Source organism: Elephantulus edwardii, unplaced genomic scaffold, assembly GCF_000299155.1.
Source record: "Elephantulus edwardii isolate Elephantulus edwardi_28Jun2011 unplaced genomic scaffold, EleEdw1.0 scaffold00011, whole genome shotgun sequence".
Taxonomy (NCBI): Eukaryota; Metazoa; Chordata; class Mammalia; order Macroscelidea; family Macroscelididae; genus Elephantulus; species Elephantulus edwardii.
This window is the reverse complement of record NW_006399761.1, coordinates 16,735,138-16,760,348: the sequence shown is the minus strand read 5'-3', so window position 1 is coordinate 16,760,348 and position 25,211 is coordinate 16,735,138. Positions and strand designations below refer to the sequence as shown.

General features: G+C 39.7%; 1 protein-coding gene across 1 annotated transcript in view; it reads left to right on the top strand.

The window, feature by feature from the left end:
- The window catches only part of LOC102857987 (E3 ubiquitin-protein ligase FANCL-like), a 91,555-nt gene that overhangs the window by 54,556 nt on the left and 11,788 nt on the right, over positions 1–25,211 (top strand). Inside the window, exons 7-8 of the mRNA XM_006881025.1 lie at positions 4,779–4,875; positions 12,410–12,478. Coding sequence (XP_006881087.1) covers positions 4,779–4,875; positions 12,410–12,478 — 166 coding nt within the window. The remainder of the gene's footprint in view (positions 1–4,778; positions 4,876–12,409; positions 12,479–25,211) is intronic.

The window sequence follows — 25,211 nt, the reverse complement described above, 5'->3', positions numbered from 1 at the left end:
TGTGTGTGTGTGTGTGTCTGTGTGTGTACTGTCAAATCAGATCTGACTGGTACAGGAGGAGATTGCCCGTTCTTCTCCAGCAGAGCATCTGGTGGATTCAAACTGCCTATCTCTGGGATTGCAGTGCAGCTTCTTGCCACTAGGCCACCAGAGCTCCCCTGATATCGATCCTTCTGTCATCCTTATTCACCGTCCACCTTTCAGATGCAGTGAGGTGGGGCATGGTGAGGGATTATTTTGCTAATAGAAGAATGACTTCCAGAGAGCAGTTGGGAATGCAGATGTGTTCCAAGTATTTCAGACTTAATATTACTAAACTTTCTCTTCACCTCTCAAAGTAGCAAGAAAAAGGAGTGGATAAATGATCTTACTTTTAAATGACCATATTGGGATTAGCATGAAATGTTAAATATTTTTTTATGTTATCATTTGAATTCTAAAGTTTAACAAAATTTATAGTTGCTTTGACTGGCAGACCATATTTTGAGCATACCACAGTTTTTCTGTAATGTATTCTGTGCTCTTAACTTTGTGGAATGATAATTTTTACGTTTGTATGTTGTTTGCAAAGTCTAGAGACTGTTTATTTCTGTCTTAGATTATACATGTTCAATAGTGATTTTAAATATTTGGATTATGAGGATCTGTGAAAAAGGCACGGAGTGCTAGTTGGTGATTGGGTTGTTGGCTCCCCACCCCACTCTCTTCAATTTCTTGCTCAATTCCTAATACTTTTCTGTGACTTCTGGTGGCCTAGGGGATAGGGGGTTGTACTGCCAACCTGAGGGTCAGAGGTTCAAATCCCCTATCTGCTTAGGATGGACAATCGCTTCTCATGCATTGTATAGTCTCTGAAAACATGTTGATGAATGTGTGATTCTTTGTACAAAAAGACACTGAAATGTTCTCCAGGGTCTAAATTTCAAAATAATATGCCTGTATTTAATATTTCTTGATTTATTAAATTTAGAGAATTACAATTCTCTAAAGAACACAGCTTATAAGTAGTACTACTTCATATCACTTTCTCCTTTTATTGTTTTTATTCTGCTTTCAGTTGGTGTTAGCATTTCTTAAACTTTCCCATTGTCCATTCAAAAAAAAGATGGAATTTCTTCTTTCTTTGCATTCCTATATATTAGGCAGCACTGAAGCAGAATCGCCTCATGGTTGACCTTCCAGTGGGTTTTGAGAGGCAGTAAATCCTGTAGGAAGAGATTGACCATCTTGGTCCCATGCAGCAGCTGGAGATAAGAATCATATGCTTGAGAGTTGGGAACACAGCCCGTTATTACTCAACCATCAGAGCTCTCTACTCCTGTTGTTGTTGTTGTTATGTGCCGTCGAGTCGTTTGCGACTCATAGCGACCGTGTGTACAGCATCCCTAAACCCTGCTCTATCCTGTGCCAACTGCACTGCCTCTGACACACCCATCCCGATTACCCCAGTCACTGAATCAATCCACCTCATAGAGGGCCTTCCTCTCCTGCGCTGTCCCTCCACCCTCCCAAGCATGATGTCCCTCTCCCAGGACCTGTCGCTCCTTGCAGCATGCCCAAAGTATGTCAGACGAAGCCCCAGAATCCTTGCCTCCAAGGAGTTGCTTGGTTTAACCCTATACCGGATCTCTACTCCTATATTATATAATAATAAAATAATAATTATTTTTGTGTCGTAATCTCCTTCCTTATATATTTCGCTTTGTTGTAGTTAGGTAGAGTCAAGCATGGTTTGTAGAGAACCTATAACAGATCTGAAGCTTGTCCTGTCCTGTGCCTTCCTTACCATCCCCACCACCTCTGAGCTCTGTTATATCCTGTGACGTCCTCATCATCTCCGACACGCTTGAGCTTATTGCCGCAGTCACTGTGTGAGTCTGTGGGGTTGAGGGTCTTCCTCTCCTTCGCTGACCCTCTATGTTGCCAAGCATGATGTCCCTTTCCAAGGAATCGCTTCTTCTGGCAACATGCCTAAAGTATGTGAGGTGAAGCTCTTTTAACACATGGCTAAATTATGTGAGATGAAGAGTTGTCGTTTTTGCCTCCAGTGAACACTCTTGGCTGCACCTTCTCCAGGACAGATAGGCTTGATCTTTTGGCAGTGCATGGGATTTCCAGTACTCTACATTCCAAAGAAAGGTGACCCGACAGAGTGCGGAAATTATTGAACAATATCATTGATGCAACATACAAGCAAGATTCTCCTGAAGATGATCCAAAAATGACTGGAACAGCACATCAGAGAACTGCCTGAAGTGCTGGCTGGGTTTAGAAGAGGCTGGGGTACTAAGGATAGTGCAGCCAATGTTAGATGGATCTTGGCTGAAAACAGAGATTACCAGAGGAATGTCTATCTGTGTTTTATGGACTGTGCAAAGGCATTTGACTCTGTGGATCACAAGAAACTGTGGATGACTCTGAGATTAGTGAGAATCACTTGACTGTGCTTAATGTGAAACCTGTACTGGGACCAGGAGGCAGTCGTGAGATCAGAGCAACGAAACACAACATGGTTCAAAATTGGGAAGGATGTAAGCCATCTCCATACCTTTTCAATCTATATGTGGAACAGATTATCCAGGAGGCTGGGCTCTATGAGAAGTGTGGCCTTAAGATTGGAGGAAGACTCATCAACAAACTGCATTATGCAGATGACACAACCCTGCTTGCTGAAACTGGGGAGGACCTGGAGCGCTTGCTGCAGAAGGTCAAGGACTGCAGCCTTCAAAATAGATCTTATTCAGCAAGTACTTCAAGTTCTCCTCACTTTCAGCAAGCAAGTTTATGTCCTCTGTATAATTCAATGTGTCTTCATCTGATCCAGATGTCATATTCTTCTTCATAGAGCCCAGCTTCTTGAATAACTTGCTAAGCATACAGACTGAATAGATGTTGAGAGAGAATACAACCCTGACACATACCTTTCTTAAGTTTAAACCATGTAGTGTTCCCTTGTTCTCTTCGCACAGCAGCCTCTTGGTCTGGGTTTCACATGAACACAATCAAGTGTTCTGGGATTCCCATTCTTCTCAATGTTAGCCATAGTTTGTTAGAATCCACATAGTCGGATGCCTTCTAGTCATTTCTAGACATTCTAGACATTTCTCCAATATTACTGTCACCTCTTCCTTTACTTGGAAATTGTAATGTTTAACTCGTGTAACTATAATTGTCTTATATGTATATTACCAGATTCTAAAATACATCAGTTAATAGTTTTCCCTTTTTGTTTTTTAACTACTAGAACCTTTTTAAAAAAAAGTCATTTGTAGAGCAATTCCATGGTCTTAACACAGGCTTATTGTTGACAGTTTAAAATTTTTTCTCTTTTGCTTTCTTACGTTTTCTGTATTTTTATATCCCTAATTTTTTTAAGTATACCAGCCATATACTATTCTGTAACCTTGTTGGTATTGTCAAGCCACCTATTTCTCGTAGAGACCCTGTGAACAGTGGCTCTGAACCTCGTCCCATGCTGTGCCTTCTGCGTCGTCTCTGCTGTGAGTCACTGTGTCAACCCATCTTGTTGAGAGTCTTCCTTTCTTATGCTGAAACTCCCTCTTTCTAAGCTGATGTCTTTTTTCCAAGGAGTAGCCTCTCCTGGCAACATGGCCAGGGTATGTGAGATGAAGCTTCACCTGCTTTGCCTCCAAGGAGCACCGTGGTTGTACTTTTCTCCAAGACAGGCTTGTTTGTTCTTTTGGCAGTCCGTGGGGTATTCAGTTCTCCTGTGCAACATCACAACTCAAAGGCATCAGTTTTTCTTGTCATCCTTTGTCATTGTCCTGTTTCAGATTGTGAAAGTAAAAGAAAGTTTCCCAGCCTAGGAACCAATGCCATTCAGAGCACCAATAGGCTTGGCCACTGGTCTGGGTGAGATGTGGTGCAATACCTTTATAAACGACTTTTTATCTTTACTGACGAGTAGTATTGTAAAAATGTCAAAAAAATATCCACATGACCAGTTCACTGGCAAAAATACTGCTGAATGTGAACCCTTTTGGCAGGAGCTTATGTGACTCAAGGGACCATATTTCTCCAGAATGATGTATTTCAAAGGCTATTGGTTTCTGTTGTTGAAATTCCTGCATTTAGAACAACTTTAAGCCCAAACAACTATGCTGATGCTCTGAGCTTAAAATATTGGTCATTTTTAATCCATTCCCAGGGTAAGTGTCAGGCTATATATTGAATATAAAGGTGATTTACTGTTAGAAGAGGTGGTTACCTTTGCTTACTCGGCATTTTCCTAAGACGATCAGTTGAAGCATATGAACGGATACCAGTCAGGTTGGTGTGGTGGTGTTTGTTTTTTTTTAATATACAGTTACGATATTGATAATAGAGAAGAAGCTCATCGAGGAGTAAAACAAATAAAGGAAGCATAAAAGTCTCGTGCTGGAAGAAACTACAGAAATGGATCAAAGAGTTTGACAGGAAGTTTAATGTGTACATAAGTAGAGTCTGACAGGAACATGCTGTGAGTGCCAAAGGTTCCCGTGATGGAAAACCAAGTCTCAGTGCTCACTGACCACAGTGTGGGCCTTGACACGCTCCGTAAATAACCCGGAGATCTATGACTGTATTAAGTGCAGGGCTGGTGTGCTGGCGCCCGTAAATCTAGAGAGGCAGAAACGGCTGCCACGCAGGACTTCCTCGGATTAATTTTTGTAATAGGATTAATAGGAATACAGCGGGTAATTTCAGCTGGAGTCCCACCACCCTCACGTCCTTTCCTTTCAGTGTGTGACCATTGTTTGTTTCCTTCTGCCTCTCAGACTCGTGTATGTGGATCCTTCCTTCTGCACCATCAAGTTAACCGCCAAAGATGCGTCTGGTAGGGAGCATCACATCACCCTCAAGTTGACGGCGAAGGTAGGTGCTTCCTCAGCCTGACCCCCCAGCGTCAGCTGAGAGCTCAGGAGTCCAACTGAGTGAACGTTTTCAGTGCCAAGAAGCGCTGCTTTTGCTTTTTCAAAATAAAACCCTGCAACAGTGAATGAATGGAAATCCAAAATCTCTGCAAATGTTCATTCAAATTAATAAAATAATAAAAAAAGGATAAAACCCTGATAGTGGAAGAATGCAGGGACGTTCTAGTCACCAGGTTTTCAAAAACCTAGATGAGATTTCATTAGTTCAGCCGACGTTTGATTAGAATCTAGACTTTATAGGAAAGAAATAAAAATCTAGGCTTTATAGTAAAGAAATAAACAGTGAGATTTTGGACCCTCTTAAAGTACCCCGGTTTCTTCTCCTGTAAAGAAGAGAACCTGAAGTGTCCCCCTGTCCCAAGTGAAGGTCCACTTGGCACAAGTCACCTGCTTTTAGTTACTAGTTTGAATGAATTTTGCAATTTCTACCTATGACACCCACCATTCCCCAGCACCACAGAAATACACACACTGACACATTTTGTTGGTGCTAGAGGTTTTTTTTCATTAGGGTATTTTAAGGATTTAGGTTGGGCATCCTTCTTTTTATAGTTCTTTACAGGCTAATGATCTGTAGCTCGACGCTGAGGCTATTGGCCCAACACTTGGCTGTTTTTATAACACATGGCTCTTTTTAGCTTTTGAGTAATAGGCAGACTGAGCCAGTTCAAAATATTAATCACTTACTTTGTAATCACTAAGGGAACATTAGAATTTAAAGAACACCAGGACATCCAACTCTTTTTTTCCCCCACCCCCCCCATTGTTCCTCAGAGTCATCAATCAACTCCTTTTCAGAAGATTGTAGTGATGAAAAGATCAATTGTGTTTGTCCTTTTTAAAAATGTGTCTGGAATTTAAGCGTTCTGCAAGAGAAAATGAATATATAAAGCTGTACTGGGGGACATGGAAAAGTTGGTTTCTTAGAACCCCCGAATGAGACCAGTGGAGAATTGTCTCATTCTCAGAAGGATTAGCTATTTTCACAGCCAGGTGTGAACAGTGCTGGGCGGGGTGGAGATGGGGAAAAGGAACAGGATAGAAATTTTATTTGTAAATAAATGATACTGTTCGCATGAAAATATGTGTTTTAACATTTTGTTGTTGTTGTTGTTGTTTTTAAAGTGTGCTTTTTTTTAGATCTAGGCAAAGTCTGCAGTTATTTTCCCAAAAGGTCACATTTCTACTAGTTAGTGGCAGGAGTTCCCTCATTTACTTCAAAGCTATATTTGTTTCTCATTTTTTTACAGTGATACAAGATCCTTTGTTGCTGTAAAGAGCAAAATGAAAGATGTAAATACATCTCAATTCCACGGCTGTGGTTTTTTGTTTTGTTTTTTTAAGTTATTTTTTATTTGTCACTTCTACTAGCTGTTGAGAAGCTTGTGTCTATAGTGCCTTAATTATGCGAATAGACTTGTAGTATTTCGTCAGGTTGCATTTACTTCCTTAATTAGTCAGTCGTATTGAGAGTAAGGCTGTAGCCATCAGGATGGGCCGTTCTGCTTGTCTTTCCTGAAGTTTTGCAAAGTAGAAATAGTGACACTTAATCTTTCTCTGGGAATATTTTGAACTGTCACTTCTTGCAACGTCTGTTGCCCTGAGGCTCTGGCAAGAGCCAACAGCAAATCCGATTAGTTTTGTGGCGACATTAGGGGGAAGTTACTTTGTGAAATAGAAATGAAGAAAGTCGGATGGAACTGAATGTGTCTTAAGTGAGTATGCAGGATGAGTTGTTAGATCCTTTAAGTCTCAGGCTTGTTCAGCTTTTAGAGATGCCAGAGTTGTTTTTGAGATGTAGGCATTGCTTTTTCAGAAATACTTGGGGTGCCACGAGCTGGAATCGACTTGGCCTCGGTTTGAGCTGATAGGCAGAATTAACTGCAGTGGTAATTGTTCATGTATGTGCTGGACTTTCTGTTAAAAAATTTGCCATATGATTAGACAGGTAGGAAACAGCATCCAGTCCCATATGTATTGCCCTTCTTGAATGCGGTAGCATCCTCTTTCTGCTCAGTTTCCTTCCAAAAAACATTACTGTGAAGTGGACCATGCTCCTCAAATGCAGCAAACGCAATGTGAGTGCTAGTAGGAGACAGAAGTGGGAAGGAAGGAAGGAAGGAAGGAGGGAAGGAGGGAGGGAGGGAGGGAGGGAGGAAGGAAGGAGAGAAAAGAAAGAAAGAAGAGATGAGAGAGAGAAAAAAGAAAGAAAAGAAAGAAGAGATGAGAGAGAGAAAGAAAGGAAGGAAGAGAGAGAAAGAGAAATGAGGGAGGGAGGGAGAGAGGGAGCTGCTAATAGGCAGAATTACCACTTGGACAGTGGAAACAGAATGTTATTCCACGAAAGCAGTGGATACTCTCACTCCAGACTGAGATATGTCTCCTTCAGAGGCACAGAGATCCTCAGAATTAGAGCAAAAGTTCTTCAGACAGTTAAAAACATGGAAAGCTACGAGATGCCTGTTTCAGTTACACAGATAAGGTTAACGGTGTGAATCGAGCATCAAACACAAATGTGAATTCCTCTCAGCACCTTGACGATCATTTCAGTCCTATGAAATAGACAGTTGTGGATGTCAAGTGACATGAACATTTTCAAGTCCAGCCACAACCTTCCTCTGAAGTGGACTAGTCCCACAAGAGGATTAAAATGTTCTTTAGGATGATACGTGTAAAGACCTGTCCAGTGTAAGATGCATTGTCTATGGCAAAAGTGTACACTTAATTATGTTTAATATAGTTGGATTTGTGTATAGTTATTGGCCTGATTAAATTGCTTCAAGTGAGATCTGGAGAACTAGCTTCTAACTGAAAATATTTATTTTTCAACTCTTGTTATCCTTACGTGCTGCCCAGTCAGAACCAACTCATAGCTGACCTGCCAGCGGGTTTTCAGAGGCTGTAAATCACGGGTGACAAGAGTGCCCATCTTTTACTATAAAGCAGCTAATGAATTTGAACCACTCTCCTTAGAGTCGGCAGAACAGTTACCATTTGGCCACCAAAACTCCCTTTTAAATTTCAGCTAATATTCCTGTATGTGGAGGCTTTGCTATGTCTGTCAATTAGTTTTCTAAAAACTTCAGCTCATTAGTCTCTGTTGATACTAGATATAGTTATGCATTTTACTATTGAAAACTTAGTTTCAATAAACTTCTTTTGTAACATTGTAGTTTTCTTTGTTCTACTTCAGGGAAGCCATTCTGAACATTTAAGACATTGCTTGATCTTGAGGCTACTTGATATTTTGATAATCCAAGATTAATCACGTGGAAATGATTTTTTACCCCCTGGTCTTGTAAAATCATGCACGTAAGGCTCTTTATACTAAGAGCATTGATCCTAGATGTGGTATAATGAGCATAGACTGTATATTCATTTATCTCCTAATAGATACACAGTAAAGCCACATGCATGCAGATCAGTCAAGTTTATCATTTGTATGAGGGCTTAATTGAACTTAAATTATTTGAAAGATGTTACTGCTACAGAAACTTCATAGTGGACATATTTATGTTGGTGGGATCATGTTAATCATAATTTGCTTTTTTGTTTAATGATACCTTTTCATGTGAATGCCTATGTAATCGTTCACTGAGTTCTACGGGAATGTAGCCTCTCTGTTCTCTTTCAGCACTAAGAGTGTGTACTTAGTGTCTTTTAAGGCGAGAGGCTTTTAACTTGGTCGTTGTTGTAAAGTGCTGTCAAGTCAAGTACAACTCAGAGTGAACCCATGAGCAACTGATCTGAACTTCGCCCTATCCTGTGACATCTTGACCCACCATCTCTGATAAACTTATACAGTCCTTGTATCATTCCACCTTGTTAAGGGTCTTCCTCTTTCTCTGACCATCTGCCTTTTCAAGGATGATGTCTGTTTTCAAGGACTGGCCCCTACACTAAATGATTCTTAGCTTGGGTCCCCTCTACCTGAGCTGACTTACCTGTTAAACTTGACTTAGGTGATGTGCTTCAGAGTTGGCGTCAAACCTCAAACCATGCCTGTTTGTTACCATCAACTCAGTTTCAACTTATGGCGACCTCACACATCACAGAAGACTGCTTCGTAGCCTTTGGCTGGTTGTAATCTAGGTCAAAGGGAGCTCTCGTGGCTTACTGGTAAAGAGCTGTGCTTCCAACCCAAAGGAACACTGTTCAAATCCACCAGCTGATCCACTGGAGAAAGATGGTCAGTCTCCTCCCATGCGACGTATTGCCTCTGAAACACCACTGGAGAGGCCTCTATGAATTTTTTCTGGCTTAACTGATATGTAATAACAGTCTATATGAAAGCAGACCACATGGCCTTTCTCTTGACCCATCATCTGGGTGGGTTCACACTGCCAACCTTTATGTTAGTGATTGAGCACAAACTCACATGGAACCAAATTTTTCATTTATTACCTGTGGGGGCTTTGACTGTGCAGCATTACTGTTAATATTATTATTAATGGAATTCTTGAACGCAAGAGGTTTTAGACCACTTCATGTTGAATTTCTTAATTTTTACGACTGAATCCACCGGGGCTATTGTTGTTGTTACTGTTGTGTCCCGTAGAGTTCGAACCAACACAGAGCTGACCCTCCGGTGGGTTTTCACAGGCAGTTAATTACATGGGAGGAGATGTTCCATTCTTCTCCTGGTGGATTTGAACCACATGCCTTCAAGATCGCAGCACAGCTTCTTATCACTAGGCCACCAGAGCTCCCTATTAAGGGTTATTAAGTGACTTGAATTAAAAATCAGACATACTAGTTAATAAATCTGGAGCCAGAGGAAACCTATGTCTTTGTCTACATATATTTTGAGATAATCACATGATGTGTAAGTAAAATACATGGAGTTTTCCCTTTGATTGCAGTGCTGTTCTCTACAGTATATCCTTTTGATATTTTGTATTGTTTATTTTTTTATTTTATTGAGAGTTTATAGAGAACTTGGATTTCCATTTATTCATTGTTGAACATTTTCCTTCCTGCCAACCCCTCCCCACCCAGTTTACTTTTCTCTTTGAAAAGAAAAAAATTTTTTTCCCATTGTTATATGGTCCCCTCACCCCCCAGTCCACTTTAAAATGCAGCTCATATGCTGGACTCTTGTCATGCAAATAATACCTAATCATATATTTCTTTTAAACAGTCCTCCCCTCCTTTATTTAAATGCAGTGTACATTATTCCCTCTTTTCTTAATTTTCTCCAACCCCAGTGTCAGTCCTATTTTATAACAGTGGCACTATGCAGTATTTGTCCTTTTGTGAGCAAGATATTTCACTCAACATAATGTCCTTCAGGGTCACCCATTTTGTATATTTTGTGAGATCCTTGTTTTTCAGTGCTGCATAGTATTCTGTTGTGTGAACATACCACAGCCTCTCTATCCATGGGCACTTAGGTTGTTTCCAATTCTTTGCTATTGTGAACAAAACAGCAATAAACGTGGGTGTGCATATATCTGCTTGGGTGGCAGTTCTGGTTTCTTCGGGGTATATTCCCAGTAGTGGAATTGCTGGGTCAAATGGTATTTCTATTTACAACTTTTTGAGAAAGCACCATACAGACTTCCATAGTGGTTGTACCATTTTACACTGCCACCACCTGTGAATAAGAGTTCCAGTTTCTCCACAACCTCACCAGCATTTGTTGTCTGCTGTTCTGTTGAATTTGTTTTGCATTGTTTGAAATAACAACCCTCCCTTCATATATTCCTGGCCTGCTTGCCACCTCACCCTCTGTAGTTAATACCCTCTAGTTAAGCATTATATTTTTTCATATGGTTTCTTATCTGTTTACCTTTGTGTTCTCAAGTCTACATCGTTATTATTAGTCAGGAGGTATATTGATGATAAGTTGGATTTTTATAACTTGTTTGGGTTTTATATGGCGTTGGTTTTATTCATTTTTTTTAAGCCAACCCATTTTTATACTTAAATGCTGTTTAAAAACTGTTGACTTGAAATGGGACAATGATCCTTAAATACTTGAGGGGTTGTTGTTGTGTACTGTCAAGTCAAAACTGACATGTAGCTGACCCTCCAGTGGGTTTTCAGAGGCAGTTAATTGCAGGAAAGGAGATTGTTCATCCATCTCACGCAGGGCAGTTGATGGATTTGAACTGCGGGCCTTCAAGATTGCAGTGCAGCTTCTTGCCATTAAGACACTAGAGCTCCCTATACTATAGGGATATGGTGATGTTTGTGTTGTTGTTGCTGTGTTTTTTGTTCTGTTTTGCGGGATGGTCCTTTTTACTTATCTAGTAAAGTACTAAGAAATAATTTGAGACTGAAAGAAAATTGAAAAGCCTAAATCATATTTTGTGCATTTTATCAAATGAAAGGTGTTTTCTTAAAATGAATTTTCTTTGGGTATATTTAACTTTTTAATGGAAAAATGAGTACTTTTAAATTACTTATGACTTTGAGGGATTGTAAACGTGAATTTTAAAGAAATTAACTAGTATAATTCTCTAATGAGAACACATTGCTTTTAAGAAAAATGACCTTTTTTATGTTTGTTAACTCATTTGCCCTCATGGCTATGTTAGGAGAGGTAACATTTTAGAGACCCATTTTTGTGTAACTATTGAAAAATTAATTTTCTTTTATCAACCTTGATCAGGTTTTTCTTCCTTCAGAGTCTTTCTTTCTAACTACTACTGTTACCTTAGTGGATGCTCTGTTGTCATAATTCACAAGGCGCTGCTCTGCTAACCCAAATGCCATGGTTCGAATCCACCAGCAGCTCGCGGGGGCGGGGAAGATGGGCAGACTCTTCTCATGTGACTTACAGCTTCTGAAAACCTGCTGGAGGTTTGCGTTTGAGTTGATTCTAACTCCACACCAGTGAGATTGAATTTTTACTTTATAGAAATAGATGTACATTATACATTTGTTAATTATTTTAAAAAATATGACTTAGATGATTGGAACAAGTTGAGGTTAAATTTTAGATCTAGAAGGAACTTAAATAACAACTAGTTAGGCTTCTAATTGGGGGGAGAGAGAAAGGGTGGGGAGAGAGAGACAGAGATAGATGAATGATAGATAGATGATAGATAGATAGATAGATAGATAGATAGATAGATAGATAGATAGATAGACAGACAGATAAGACAGACAGAACGAGAGAAAGAGAGGGAGGGAAAGAATAGGAGGGGGTAGAGGGGGAGAGAGAGAGTGAGTTATGAAGATAGTTCCCCTGTCAAATCAGTTATTAACTGCTGATGTAACACACCTTAACTCATCACCCTTCCTCAGTACTGATTATCTGTACACCCCACATCACCTCACTTTGTACCTCCTGAATGTAGGTGGACTTTTAACTAACTCAGCCATCACTCTAGTCAATAGTTTGTTCAAAATTATGTTGATATATTAGAGTTTGACATTTCCCTACCACCTTCATCTTTTCCAAAATGCCTCGTTTAAGTTGCTTCAACCAAGTGCAAGTGCCCTAACTTTATGCTTTCCCCCCATAGTATCCAGAAGAAGCACCAGATTGTTTGGTGGATTTTCCAGTTCCATTTCCTGTGTCTTGGACACCACAGGTAAATACTTCCTTAATATTTTCAGTACTTCACAATATATTGTATTTCCTTGTGAGTGGTCCTTATGTATTGTAAATTCCCCCCGCCCACCCCCAATGTATTTAAAAGATACATTCATAAATGGGTTTTCTGGAATACTTCGTTAGTATTTCTCTGCCTTCCTTAATCAGCGTCCTCTCTGGGAGCTTTAGTGGTGAGTCAGTAGGGAGTTGTGCTTCCAACCCAAAGGCAGGTGGTTCGAATCCATCAGCTGCACCACAAGAGAAAGCTGGGTAGTGTCCTGTGTGGTTTACAGGCTCTGGAAATGCGTGGGAATGAGAGGATTCCAACTCCTGTTCTGACCGCATGGAATGTCCTTTCAGTCTGTCCCCCTGTTCCTCTCCCCTTCTTCCTCCAGAGTTCTTGTATTTTTGTACATAGACACTTCCCTCCCCCCAACTATACCTTCACCCTCCAAACCTGTGTGCTTCATTTTAGGTAAACCGACAATTTTTTGATGGAAAGTTTCCTTTAAATTTAAACCCTGCAGAACTATAATTATAAAGCAGTGAGCAGTAAGTGCACAACTGAGTGAAATTTCACATATGGCCAAAACTTCGCTCTGATGACATAATACCAGAGAATATTTTTTCACCAGAGAGTCTGTCAGAAGTGAAAAGCAGAACCTTGCTATTTTAAAAGTTTTAATTCTTATTTCAGTCTTCAATTTACACTGTTTCTGCCCCTCTCCCCTCCCCGCCTTGGACTAGTCATATAGGAGTGTTATAACAAATGCAGGACATTTAAATAAATCTTCACAAGTCCTTTTAAATCCTTCGGCATTTTAAAAATGAATTTCATGTACAAGATGATTATTTTATTGGTAAATATTTAAAATATAAGCATACAGTGTTACATGAATATACTAAAAATTGCTGGGCAAAAATATGGGTGACTTCTATTTAGAGAATAATTGTCAAATGTTGCTAAGGATTCTTTTTCTCTTTGCCTATGACTAGAAGCGTGTCTTCCAGTTTGCTGTGGCTGAGATGAGAGAAGGCCAATGCTTAGTTCAGGATTGTGCTTTTGGAACCTAAAGCTCTCTCCACCTTAGCTTTCTAAGCCACATGTACAACACTGACTACTCATAATCTATACTAGGACACTGTGCACAGTCTTATAGAATGACAGAGGAAATTCGTCTTCCTTCTTAAGCCACTTTACTATCTCAATCTGTTGGTGAGATCTAACAAGACAATGCTCAGAGCACTGTGGACAGTGTCACGCTCTGGAGATTCGGGACGTAGGATTAACAGCTATTATCAGCACCCCATGTGTGCTTTGGAAAGCTGGGGGGAAGAGGCGTTTAGGTTAAAAAAGCAGCATCCTGTTGTTAACTAAGCCTTGGCTTTTCACCGTCTCAGTTGTGTTATCAGGAGCAAATTGGAGAGCGCATTTCTAGTCGTAGGCAAAGAATAGAATTCCCAGCAACATTTTACAGATATTCTCTAAATAGAAACTGTCTATATTTTTTTTTTAGTCAAGCAATTTTGATTAGGTTCAAATAAATCTTTATGCTTACATCTTAAGTATATACAAATAAAAGAGAAAAGATAAAATAAAGGAGAAAGAAAAATTTAGGCTTTACTTTTAGTATTTTAATAAATGTGTTTTCATAAATATTGCGTTGATTTTTAAGATATAATTGTAATTATATGTGTATATCTACATGCACAAATATATGTATTGTTTTAATATTTTTGTATATGGTTCCGTAATTTTTTCATTGTGTTTTAAGTAATACCATGAGAAAATATACCTAGATTATTTATTCCCTTCAGATAAACTGTCTCTACATTACCTTTTAATATTTATCACACTTTCAAGTTGAGTATTTTTTGTTGTATTTCTTAGTATTTCTTACATAGAGAACAAAGATTTTCTTCAGTCTTTAATCTGTGAAAAAGTTTGAATCTCCACACAAGGGCTATTTAAACAATTGGTTTATTCTGGCCTTGGACAAAATTAATTTGTCACTTTTCCTTGGCTCTACTGGAAATTCTTCAGGTTATTTTAAAAAGAAATGTATACCCCTGTTACACCAGCTCTTGCCTTGCATGTATAAAAAAAGCATAAAATCAGTGGTTATATTCAATCAAACTCAAGTTTTAGATTTAGTTGTGTCATACAATAGAATCTCTATTTTGTACTACTTCAGAAAATTAGAAATAGTAAGAAGAATGTGATGACATCTTTTTTCAGTTATGGAATATATCAATTATTTTTAGCAAAAAAGAAAAATTAAGACTCATTAATAACTATAATTAAAACTTGAGGAATGGTAATACATTGCTTTATTTACCTCAGTTACATCTCTTTCTCTCTTAAAATGTACTAGGCACAGGTAAGAACTTACCTTCTTTCCTTTTCAAGAGTTGGTAACTTTCCTGAAGTTGGTGTGTAAAATATTTGTGATTTTTTTTTTTTTACTTTTAACATTTTCATTGTGACAGAAAATGCAACATAATTGCTGAGATTTATCCATCATATATTTGTGTCTAGAACCTTTAAGTGTTCTATGTTATTTCTTGCTGAAGAGATACTTATTGCCCTGCTGAAAGCTTGCTTGTAGTTTCTTGATTGTCTTTATGGTGAGCCCGTGAACATCTTTGTGTGTATTTTCTTGTGCACCTCTGGGTTGTACCTGGGAGTGAATGTGCTGGGTTACAGGGATTCTATCTTTTCAAAGTTGCAAAATACTCCTCAGTTGCCTTCCCCAAAATAGTTACATAAATTTATACTCCTACCCTGGGAATTTTAATTCTTACAAAAAATGTTGTACACTGTCGTTGTATTCATAATCTCTCCTATTTTATAAAAAGAAGCTGCTTTTAAGCATTTCTTATATATGTTGACAATAATTCTTTTTCGGCTGTTAGGTTGTAAATATGTTCTTCCTCTAACACATCTTTTAACTTTGTATCTGATGTATTTTGTGACACAGAAGTTTAACTGTTCACATCGTCACATTTATCAATGTCTCTCATGTTAACTTCATTTTGCGTATCAAATAAAAACGCTTTCAGTATTTTAATCTAAAAAAGATATTTTTCTATCCTTCCTCCAAAAGTTTCTCTTTACCCCTCCCTACATTCATTTAATTATGAGATAGAATCTACATTTACATTTTCCTGTTTTAGATATGATTATAGAATATGGATATATCTTTTTCATCTGTGGAAATCAGGAAGCAATTTCAGAGGGTTCCCCCCTCCCCGTTTTAAAACATGCCATAAAATATTTTAAAAACTATTATCTTTTTTAAAAAGATAAAACTACTATTTACTTTTTAAGAGTCCAGCATGAAATTATAAACATTCTGTTTATAATATAAGCAAGATGAATTCTTGAGTCTTTTAGACATAAGAGTGTTGCCAATATTGATTTACTTTTGAAAGAAAGAAACAGTGACAGACTTCTTTGCTGTGTATGATTCTTTTTGATTCACTGCTTGGAAACAATTCTCTAAGTAGGAGGTATTTTTTATTTTTAAACAATTGTGAGTCTTAAGCAGCATAAATGTTCTTGTTGTAGACTGATAATAAACTTAGATTTAAGAAACTGTAAATAGATTTTAAAGAATCAATTTTATAAAAAAAAGAACACCCTGGTCTCCTTTTGTGCATTTCCTCTTCAGAGTCCATGTTTCTGGACTTTAAACTTGGAGGATCTTTATTTTCCTTCCTTTTTTTTTTTTTTTTTTTCAAAAGAATAGACATGGGCTTTGTGGCATCCATATTAAAAATGGGTAATTTTCCTTATGGTCTCTGTCTTCCCGCTGGGTTGATAATGTTTTGATGTATTTTTCTTTTGCTCTGATGAGAGGTTTGCCGCTGCTGCTCTGACATATTCATTTGGATGAATAATTATAACTTGCACAATGTCAAGCTGAAGATGGTAGGGTTTTGTGCGTCATGACAAGCCTGGTAGCCAGTGCAGGTGTCTCCCAGCATGAGCAGCAACAGCCAGTGTATTCTGGCTCCGAGGAGACACTGAGAGCAGTGAGAAATCAGCACCAAGGACAGCGCTGCTCCGCTACTGCTGCCGTGCCGTGCCAAAGAGAAGGGAAAGTGCTTCTCAAAGGCAATCGTCTCAGTACCTCTCAGAGATCGACTTTGTTTGTTTGCCCGGTGTGTTTTTCTCTCTCACATTTGAGCACAGAATGCAAGCAGCGGCTCAGGATTTTTTCTTTTTTTTCCTTCTCCTTTCCTCTTCTCCTTCCCAGTATCACGACTACTCCCAAAAAAGTGTCTTTAACAACCTGCTACCGACTAGGTTTTTGCACACAGCTCACGTGTCTGGATCTTGATGGCTGATGAGGCTGTAGAATTGCACCCTTTTCCGACTTTTAAGTGCACTGATATTAGAACCCGTGAAAATGAAAGCCGTTTTATCTGGGTCATGGACCAAATGAAAAGGGATGTTAAAAATGTGAATGCACTATTAAGTGCAAGCTTGGTGAAAAGGACGCTTGCCCCTGCAGCTGAAATGTCCAGATGTGGTAGAGTGCCATATATAGATATAGATATAGATATAGATATAGATAGAGTTATATAGATATATATAATTTTTTAAGGAAATCTGATATTCCTGGACCCATGCCATGATTACAAGAAGAGGAAAACTAATGGTAAAGCCTCTGGCTGATAACCTGATGGTGAATGAAGAATTTGTAATTAAAGAAAACAGTCCTATTACATAGCAGGGAGCGTGATCCATTAGTTAGAGCACCAGGCGAGCAGTTGAGCATCCTCGGTTCTGCTTACAGTTCAGCCACGGACTTAATTGTATCATTTCCACCGTGCCACATGACTGTCCTTGGTCTTGGTTTGTAAGTAAAGGGAAACAATGAACTTTTTTGACAGAGTTGTTGAGAAAACAAAGTTGCCTTAAAAGGAAGAACATTACCAATGGGAAGGAAGAAAAAAAACAATCTTGATTATCTACTTTCAGGCTCTTGTGGGAAGATTTTTTATGTGTATGGTGATACACCACTAGCTTCTTATTTTCTCCAATTTTCCTTTTGCTGATTTTTGTTGAACTTCATAATATCGGGATCATATGATGATATTGAGATGAGATGAGATGGTCGAGGGAGATCTGACTTATTCCATTGTTGTTTTTAAGTACTGTTGAGTTGGAAGCAAGTCATAGCTGACCCTCCAGTGGGTTTTCAGAGGCAGTAAATTGCACGGGAGGGGACTGCTCCCTTTTCCCATGGAGCAGCTGGTGGATTTGAACCTTATACCTTTGGGTTGGCAGCCTAATTCCTTACCACTAAGCCATTGAGTCACCTATTCACTACCTGCTTTCATTGGCTCCTCTTCTTTTTAATAACCTTCCACCTATGAAACGTCACCACCTTGATGGCACCTAAGGACAGCCATTTGTATTAAAATTAGCTTTCATTGACTATTAAAGAAAAAGAAAATCCAAACAAGTCAAATCAGGGACACATGAGCTCATCTTGAACATCTTTGTTTAGAATTGGTCTTTGACTGGGATTCTGTTGTAGTTCTTTTCCTCCAAGGTCAGCCACTCTCAACTCTAAACTGATTGCCTTGGACTTTTAATTTCTAGTCTCAAATGCCCGTTTCTTTATGTTCCCTTTTGTTTGTTGGTCTTTATATACTGGGCAGTTCACTATTGCCTTTTCCTGCCCCATCTTTATGAACGTGCTCACATCTGTCTTCCTGTTTTCCCATAGTGAGCATATTGTGTGGTAATAATTCTGACTGAGTATGCAGTGAAAATGTGCACATGTGTGTGTATGTACTGTGGAGACCAGTGGGCAAAATGCTGAAGAACTCAGCTGATATTGAAGGGTTAGCACTTCGAACCCACTCAGTTGCTCTGCAGAAGGAACACAGGGTGATGTAATTTCATAAACGTTAGCGCTTAGCAAACCCTGGGGAGCAGCCGACATGGGGCTTTTGTGAGTCAGAATCAAATCAATTCTCGTGTGTGTGTGTGTGTGTGTGTGTGTCCCTGATTGAATGAGGAATATGCTGCCAATACAAAGGCAGGTGGTTTGAATCCATGAGCTGTCCTGCAGGAGAAAGGTGAGCAGCCTCCTCCCATGTGCTTTACAGCCTCTGGAAACTCACCGTTGGGTCAGCTACGAGCCAGTTCCAACTCAACAGCACATAACAGCAACATGTTGTTAGGAGCCATCAAGTTGAGTACGACTCATAGCAGCCCTATGAACAGTGGGTCTGAGCCCTATTCCATCCTGTGCCATTCTTACACTTCTTAACACACTGGAACCCATTGCAGCAGTCACTGTGTCAGTCCACCTGGTTGAGGTCTTCCTTCCACCCTTCCCAGCATCATGTCCTTCTCCAAGGAACAGCCCCTCCTAGCAACATTCCCAAAGTATGTGAGGTGAAGCCTCATCATTCCTGCCTCCAAAGAACACTCCAGCTTCACCTTCTCCAAGACATGTCTGTCTGTTCTTTTGGCCGTTCATAGGATGTTCAGTGCTCTTCTGCAATGCCACAGCTCAAAGGTATCAATTTTTCTGTCATCCCTGTTCATTTTCCAGCTCTCTGGTCCATGCCAAGCAGTCAGAAAGACCATGACCTGAATCAGATGCTCCTTAGTCCTCAAACTGACATTCCTCTTCAATAATTTGGAGAGGTCCCTAACTGCAGAGCTTCTTGAGAAGGTCATATACTCTTATGTACATGTATATGTTATGCAAAAATAGGCTATGCAGTTAACTATGATTCTCTTTCTTTGTAACTTTGATTTGTTGTTGTTGTTGACAGGTTTGTAGTCATCCTGTCTTTGCATTTCCTTAACCATTTATGATCTTTTCTTTCAGTTATTAATACCAGGTTTTGTATTAGCTTTGCTTCCTGGGAGATTGGTTCCCTCACCCTTAAGTCACAACAGCTTTCCCGATGCAGCTTTCCACTTCTGTCATGCTGATTTCTGAGAGTTTGTTTCATAGGTATAACAACTTTGGGTTTTTTGCGATGTTAGTAATAAGGTTTGGATTTTTACCTTTTTTCTTTTTCTCTCTCTCAATGCTTCTCTTGAGTTGTTTTTCCCTGGACTCCCATCATCCTGGACTGTCAATTAAGAGTCTGGGACTAAGAAGTCGTTGGGATGCTCTGGGTGCTTGGATAATGAAACTTACAAGACTTTGAACTTTGCTGTAGGGTGGTCTGAATGGGTGTCATATTGAGAAAACCCAATTGACAGTGCCTCTGCTGGTTTTTAAATTATTATTATTATTATTATTATTTATTATTATTATTATTATATTGATTGGCTGGTCTGATTTCTTGGACAAGACTTTTCCAACCTCCCACTTGGCACGAAGAGCTTGCCTTCTTGTATTCTGGCAGCAGAATGGGAAAGATGTCCAGGATGGGCAGTATTAGGAAGCCATATGCTTGTGTATTTTCTGTTAATGTGTTAATCTGCTCGCTACTGATTAGAGGGCCCTGTGCTTATTGACCAAAACTCTCCACATATTCAAACTCTAGTCAGAGTGTGGATGGCAGTGACCCACTGCCCAGTGAAATGGGAGTCTTAATTGTAGCCACCCACTCCCGCCGCCAGGCTAGCTTGGTGCTGTCAGAGCTTGATATACACCGTGTGGGCTCTTGCTTGCCTTACACTTGTAGACAGTAGCTTCCTGGAGCTGGCTGAGCCTGTGACATAGAGCTCGTCCTTGACTTATGATGACTTTGACTTTGGTAACCTAGTCTGTAGGGATCTGGTTTGCTGACTCGAAGGCCACACCCCTCTGGCTGTTTGTGTGCACTGGCGACTGTGGGATTATCTCCTCCCTGACAATTCATCACCTCAGAAATCCAATAGAGAGTCAGCGCGGACTCTGCTGCAGTGTGAGTAATAGGAACAAAGTGATACTTCTGTAAACCTTTACATTAAATGTTGCGTTTGGTTATATATTATACATGCATGTAAAGTAGTCCCAATGGTTTCAGGAGGTAAGTGCTAGGCCCCATCCGCTGGCTCCAGGAGGGAAAGAGGAAAAACCTGTCGGTCAGGTCTCATAAATGAGATGGCCAGAAAGGCCCAGTCATGCAGCTGGGTTCCTCTATCGGGTATTTCTGTGAGTTGAACTTGACTCTTACCACTGCCAGGATGTACAGTACCTGTACACGTGCGTGTATATGTAATTAGCATGTCTGTGATTCAAAAGTGACTTGATGTCAACTGGTTCAAGTTGGTTTTTTTTTTGGGGGGGGAGGTCTGTGTGTAAGGAATGGAAAAGGCAATCAGCACAAAAGCTTTGTGAGTTTGTTGGGGTTTTTTTGTTCTTTTTCTTTTTTTTAAATGGCAAAATGAATGAAAGCAATAACATAAAGCAAATTTTTGTTGAGGTTGTGGGGCCGTGGTTGTTCCCTGGGTGAGTACACGTCTTAAGTGCTTATTTAAGAGAGGTTGACAAGAAGATGCCTATCTTCTCCGTTTTTGTTGTTTCGTTTATAGCACATGACCTGAGTAAAAGGAAATATATAAATAACAGTTTTCAAATGGCTTCCCAAAATGTGATTTACAGTTAAAATATTTTTGAGGGGAAATAACTGACATCATTTGAGCTTATTGGAGTGAACTGCAAATTTTTTCAACAGAGTTTATTCATACTTGCTTTCTCATGCTTCATTTACCTTGATGGCACCATCACCCATCACCTTGATGGCACCCTCACCCATCACCTTCCTTGTTGGTACCATCACCCATCACTTTGATGGCACCCTCACCCATCACACCCACCACCTTGATGGCACCATCACCCATCACCTTGATGGCACCATCACCCATCGCCTTGATGGCACCATCACCCACCATCGACTTGATGGTAGTAAGCTTGTTTTCACTTCTCAGTAACGAGCAAACCAGAGTGTTAGAGTTGGTGGATAGAAGAGGTGATGAGACGGTGCGTATACGTTTTAATGGCTTTATTGTTAACTGTCCCTGAGTCTTTGCATCCTTATGTTCTTGGCGCCATTGATCATGGAACTTTGGCAGCCCTCCGCCGTGCGTATGTTTGAATAGCCTCCAGAGGACCCATGGGAGGAAGATGGGCAGTCGCTTCAGGTTCAGGTTCCAGCATCTGACAACCCGCTGGAGGATCAGCTATGAGGACGTTCTCGCTTGACCGCAGCGTGAAAGCTGGCCTGAGCTGATCTTAAGTTTTTGGACCCTTTTGGTTTTATTTCTTTGATTCCCCTTCCCCTTTTGTGTGAGTGATTTTTAAAAAATATATATTAGCTAATACTGATAACCTCTTTTGGAGGCCTGGCTCTTTGAAATGACCTAAAAGGAATAGAAAAAAAAATTCCTAAAGTTTGTTTTGGTTGCTTGCTAATTGACTTAAATTTTGCTTTTGTCTGATATCCCACACTTTGATAACTGAGTGGTCAGCAGCTGACCAGAAGGCCGAGGGGCGGGGGGGAGGGGGTGTTTCCACCCACCAGGTGCTCTGCAGCGGGAATCTGAAGTAGTCGGTAAAGATTTGCTGCCTGCCGTAATTCCATTGTCAAGCACTGTCACGGTCAGTTGGGATCAGCCACAGGAATTAGGGCTTCTTGTTTGTTTTCCTTCTCTTCAGAGGGCCAGGTGGAAGGTGCCTACTTCATTTCAGTATGCCTTTGACAGAATTTTAAACAATTTTTTTTGTCTTTTCACAAAATGGCAATAGCAGCTTCAAAGTGAATAGTTGCCTTGTGGATAACTGCCCTCTTGACAGGAATTAAAAATGCACCCCGGTGAGCTCTGGTGGTCTGGTGAGAAGAAGGTGTACTGTAATACCAGAGGTGCACTGTTCAAATCCACCCAATGCTCTGCTGGAGAAGGAGGAACAATCTCCTCCTGTACCAGTCAGATCTGATTTGACGGCACACACACACACACAAAATAATGAAATAAAATTTAAAAAAGAACAAGCATTACAGATATTTTAAAAAAAAAGGAAAAAACACACCCCACTTCTCAGCAGCGTGGTGACGTTCCAAAGGCCAGGCCATTGGGCAGATGTAAAAATGGAGGGTGATAACATCAGATCACAAAAAAGGACAGCTGCAGGGCTAGCTGCCAGACAGCATCGTTGCCTAACTGACAGAGCTGTGGGAATCAAGGTGCAGCGGGTTGACACATCACCTTAACCACAGGCCGTAGTATTTTCATCCGCACTCTGCATTTGTTAATGCCATGTGCATGCTGGTAATGACATATAAAAATTGGATAGTTTGTTTTATTTTACCATTTTCATTAACATAAACGTTAGATAAGGAGTTGGTCTGTAAGGGAAGGTTAGATGTAGTAGGAAATGGTTTCAATGTGTGGTCAGTTATAGTAAAAATAAATAGCTTTATTAGCCTAGGAGAGGTGATAAATTATTTAATTTATTTAAAAAAAGCTTGATGAAAGTTGATTTTAGTAATAGATATAAAAAGGGTTGACAACATCCATGAGACTTGTCAATAAAACCAAATGAGCTAACTACTTAGAATATTACCTCTTTAAAGATACATAATTTGAAATACCACAATTAATATTAAAATCATTTTTTTAAAAAAGCTTAATCTCTTGATATTCCTTTATTCTATTGAAGCCTTTTGAATCTCCCAAAGATAAAGATAAAAGTGATTATTAGAGGATTTGTCTGCATGTATTATAGGAAAGTAGTGTAAAAAAAAAATCCGCCTGGAAAGCAACTGTTGCAAGTACCAGAAAATTATGCTATTAATTTAAGTGTCATCAGAGCACAAAAGATCACATTCCGGGACTGTGCGAAAATTATTAAAATACTGGAAATAATAGTACTTAAGATGAAGATATTATACTCTAAGATCTGGTTAAGTGACTGACATTATTATATCACTTCAGGTATTATAAAAGTAACAAAATGCTTTTAAAGATAATAAGCGTTACATTTTGAGATTGGCAGTGTTCACACTTTTCTGCTTAAGTGCTTTCTTAGTTTAACATAATTTAATAACAGTTATAGGAGAATAGCTGACATCTTAGATCCCATATATATCTTTCCTCCTTCCTATTCTAATACATAGATTTTTAATATATGTACATATAAAAGTGATAAAATTTCATGCTCTAACTAGTGGGTTCATGAACTGTTAACTCTCGTCATCTCTGCCCTTTTTAGGAAAAAAAAAAATGTAACTATTTTGCATTTTTTTTCTCCCCAGTTTTCTACTTGTATGAAAAATGATAGCAAAAATATTTTGTGTGAGATCTGCATCCTCAGAAATCACTGTGTCATTTAATAACATCTTCACTGAGCTATAATTCACATTATAGTTAATTATTACTATATGTTGTTATCCATGATAATGTTATATAATATTATTTTAACAGTAAGCCTAGTGGATAAGGAATTGTGCTGCCAGTACAGAGGTAGATGGTTTGAATCCCCCAGCCGCGCCAAGGGTGACGGGTGGGCAGTCTTCCATGCAGTTTCTAACCTTGCTGGAGGATTAGCTGCGAGTCAGCTCTGCACTTGACAGCTCAAAAGAACAAACCGAACATATTTAAGAGAAGCATTTTGGTGAGCTGTGACATGCTTACACCTGTTAAAGCCTGCTTACAGTTCAGATAATGAATGTACCTGTTACACTCAAATTTCCTCTCTCTCACTTTTAATTCTACTCATTCCCAACCTTTACCTTGTGCCCCAGGACAAGTACTAATTTTACTTTCTGTACCTGCATGGTTGTTGTTGTTGTTGTTGTTTAATGCCGTCGAGTCGTAGACGACTCATAGCGACCCTATGAATGAACAGCCTGAGCACTGTTCGTACATAGAATTTCCAGAGGCAAGCCATTTTGGAAGTGGATGCCGCTTCTGCTTCCAGGCTTGATTTAGTCGGGAAGCTCCAGGCAACACTGTCCACCATGGGTGCCCATTACCACGATTGGCACATCACTGTCACAGGCTTCAGCATCACAGCAACGCACAGACCAGTGCTATACCACCTAGAAGAATGTTTGACAGGAAGACAATTTGAACCTGGCCCAAGAGCCGCAGGCCCGAGGGCCCTTTGGGCTTAAGGCCACCTCCTGGTTCAAACTCTAGGCCCAGGCTGGCTAGCCTCACTCCAGGGACAGAGCAAACCTGCACGTCAAACACATTCCCGGAAAAGCAGTCCACTCCAAAGCTTGCCACGATTCCTGCACTCCCCACCACCATGCTACCTGAATGGTAGTTTGCATTTTCTAGAATTTGACTTAACCTTGTGTGCTTTTCTATGTTGGGCTTCTCTCAGTAGAATTGATGGTATGACTCGTCCATGTAAGCCTTGATTCCTTCTATGTGGGGCTCCATTGTATGGATTTAGCAGAGTGTTCATTCACTTGCCGATGGACAGGTGGATTGCTTACAAGATGCAGCTCTTACACATACAACTACAGTGTACCCAACTTATTTCTTGGTCAGTGCTCCTGAGATTTTTCTTACTGCTTCTCTAAGGATGACTGAGCCACAGTTGACCATAGTGATCAGCTTGAAATTACAACTGTGTATTGTTTTGCTTTTTCTCTTTCCTAACCCCCAAACAAGCCCACTGCCATCAAGTCAGTTGCACTCATAGCAGCTCACCATTGGTGGGAGGAGGCTGCCTGTTGTTCTATGTAGAGCTCCTAGTGGATTTGAACCATTGACCTGTGGAACATAAACTCTACATCTACATCATCTA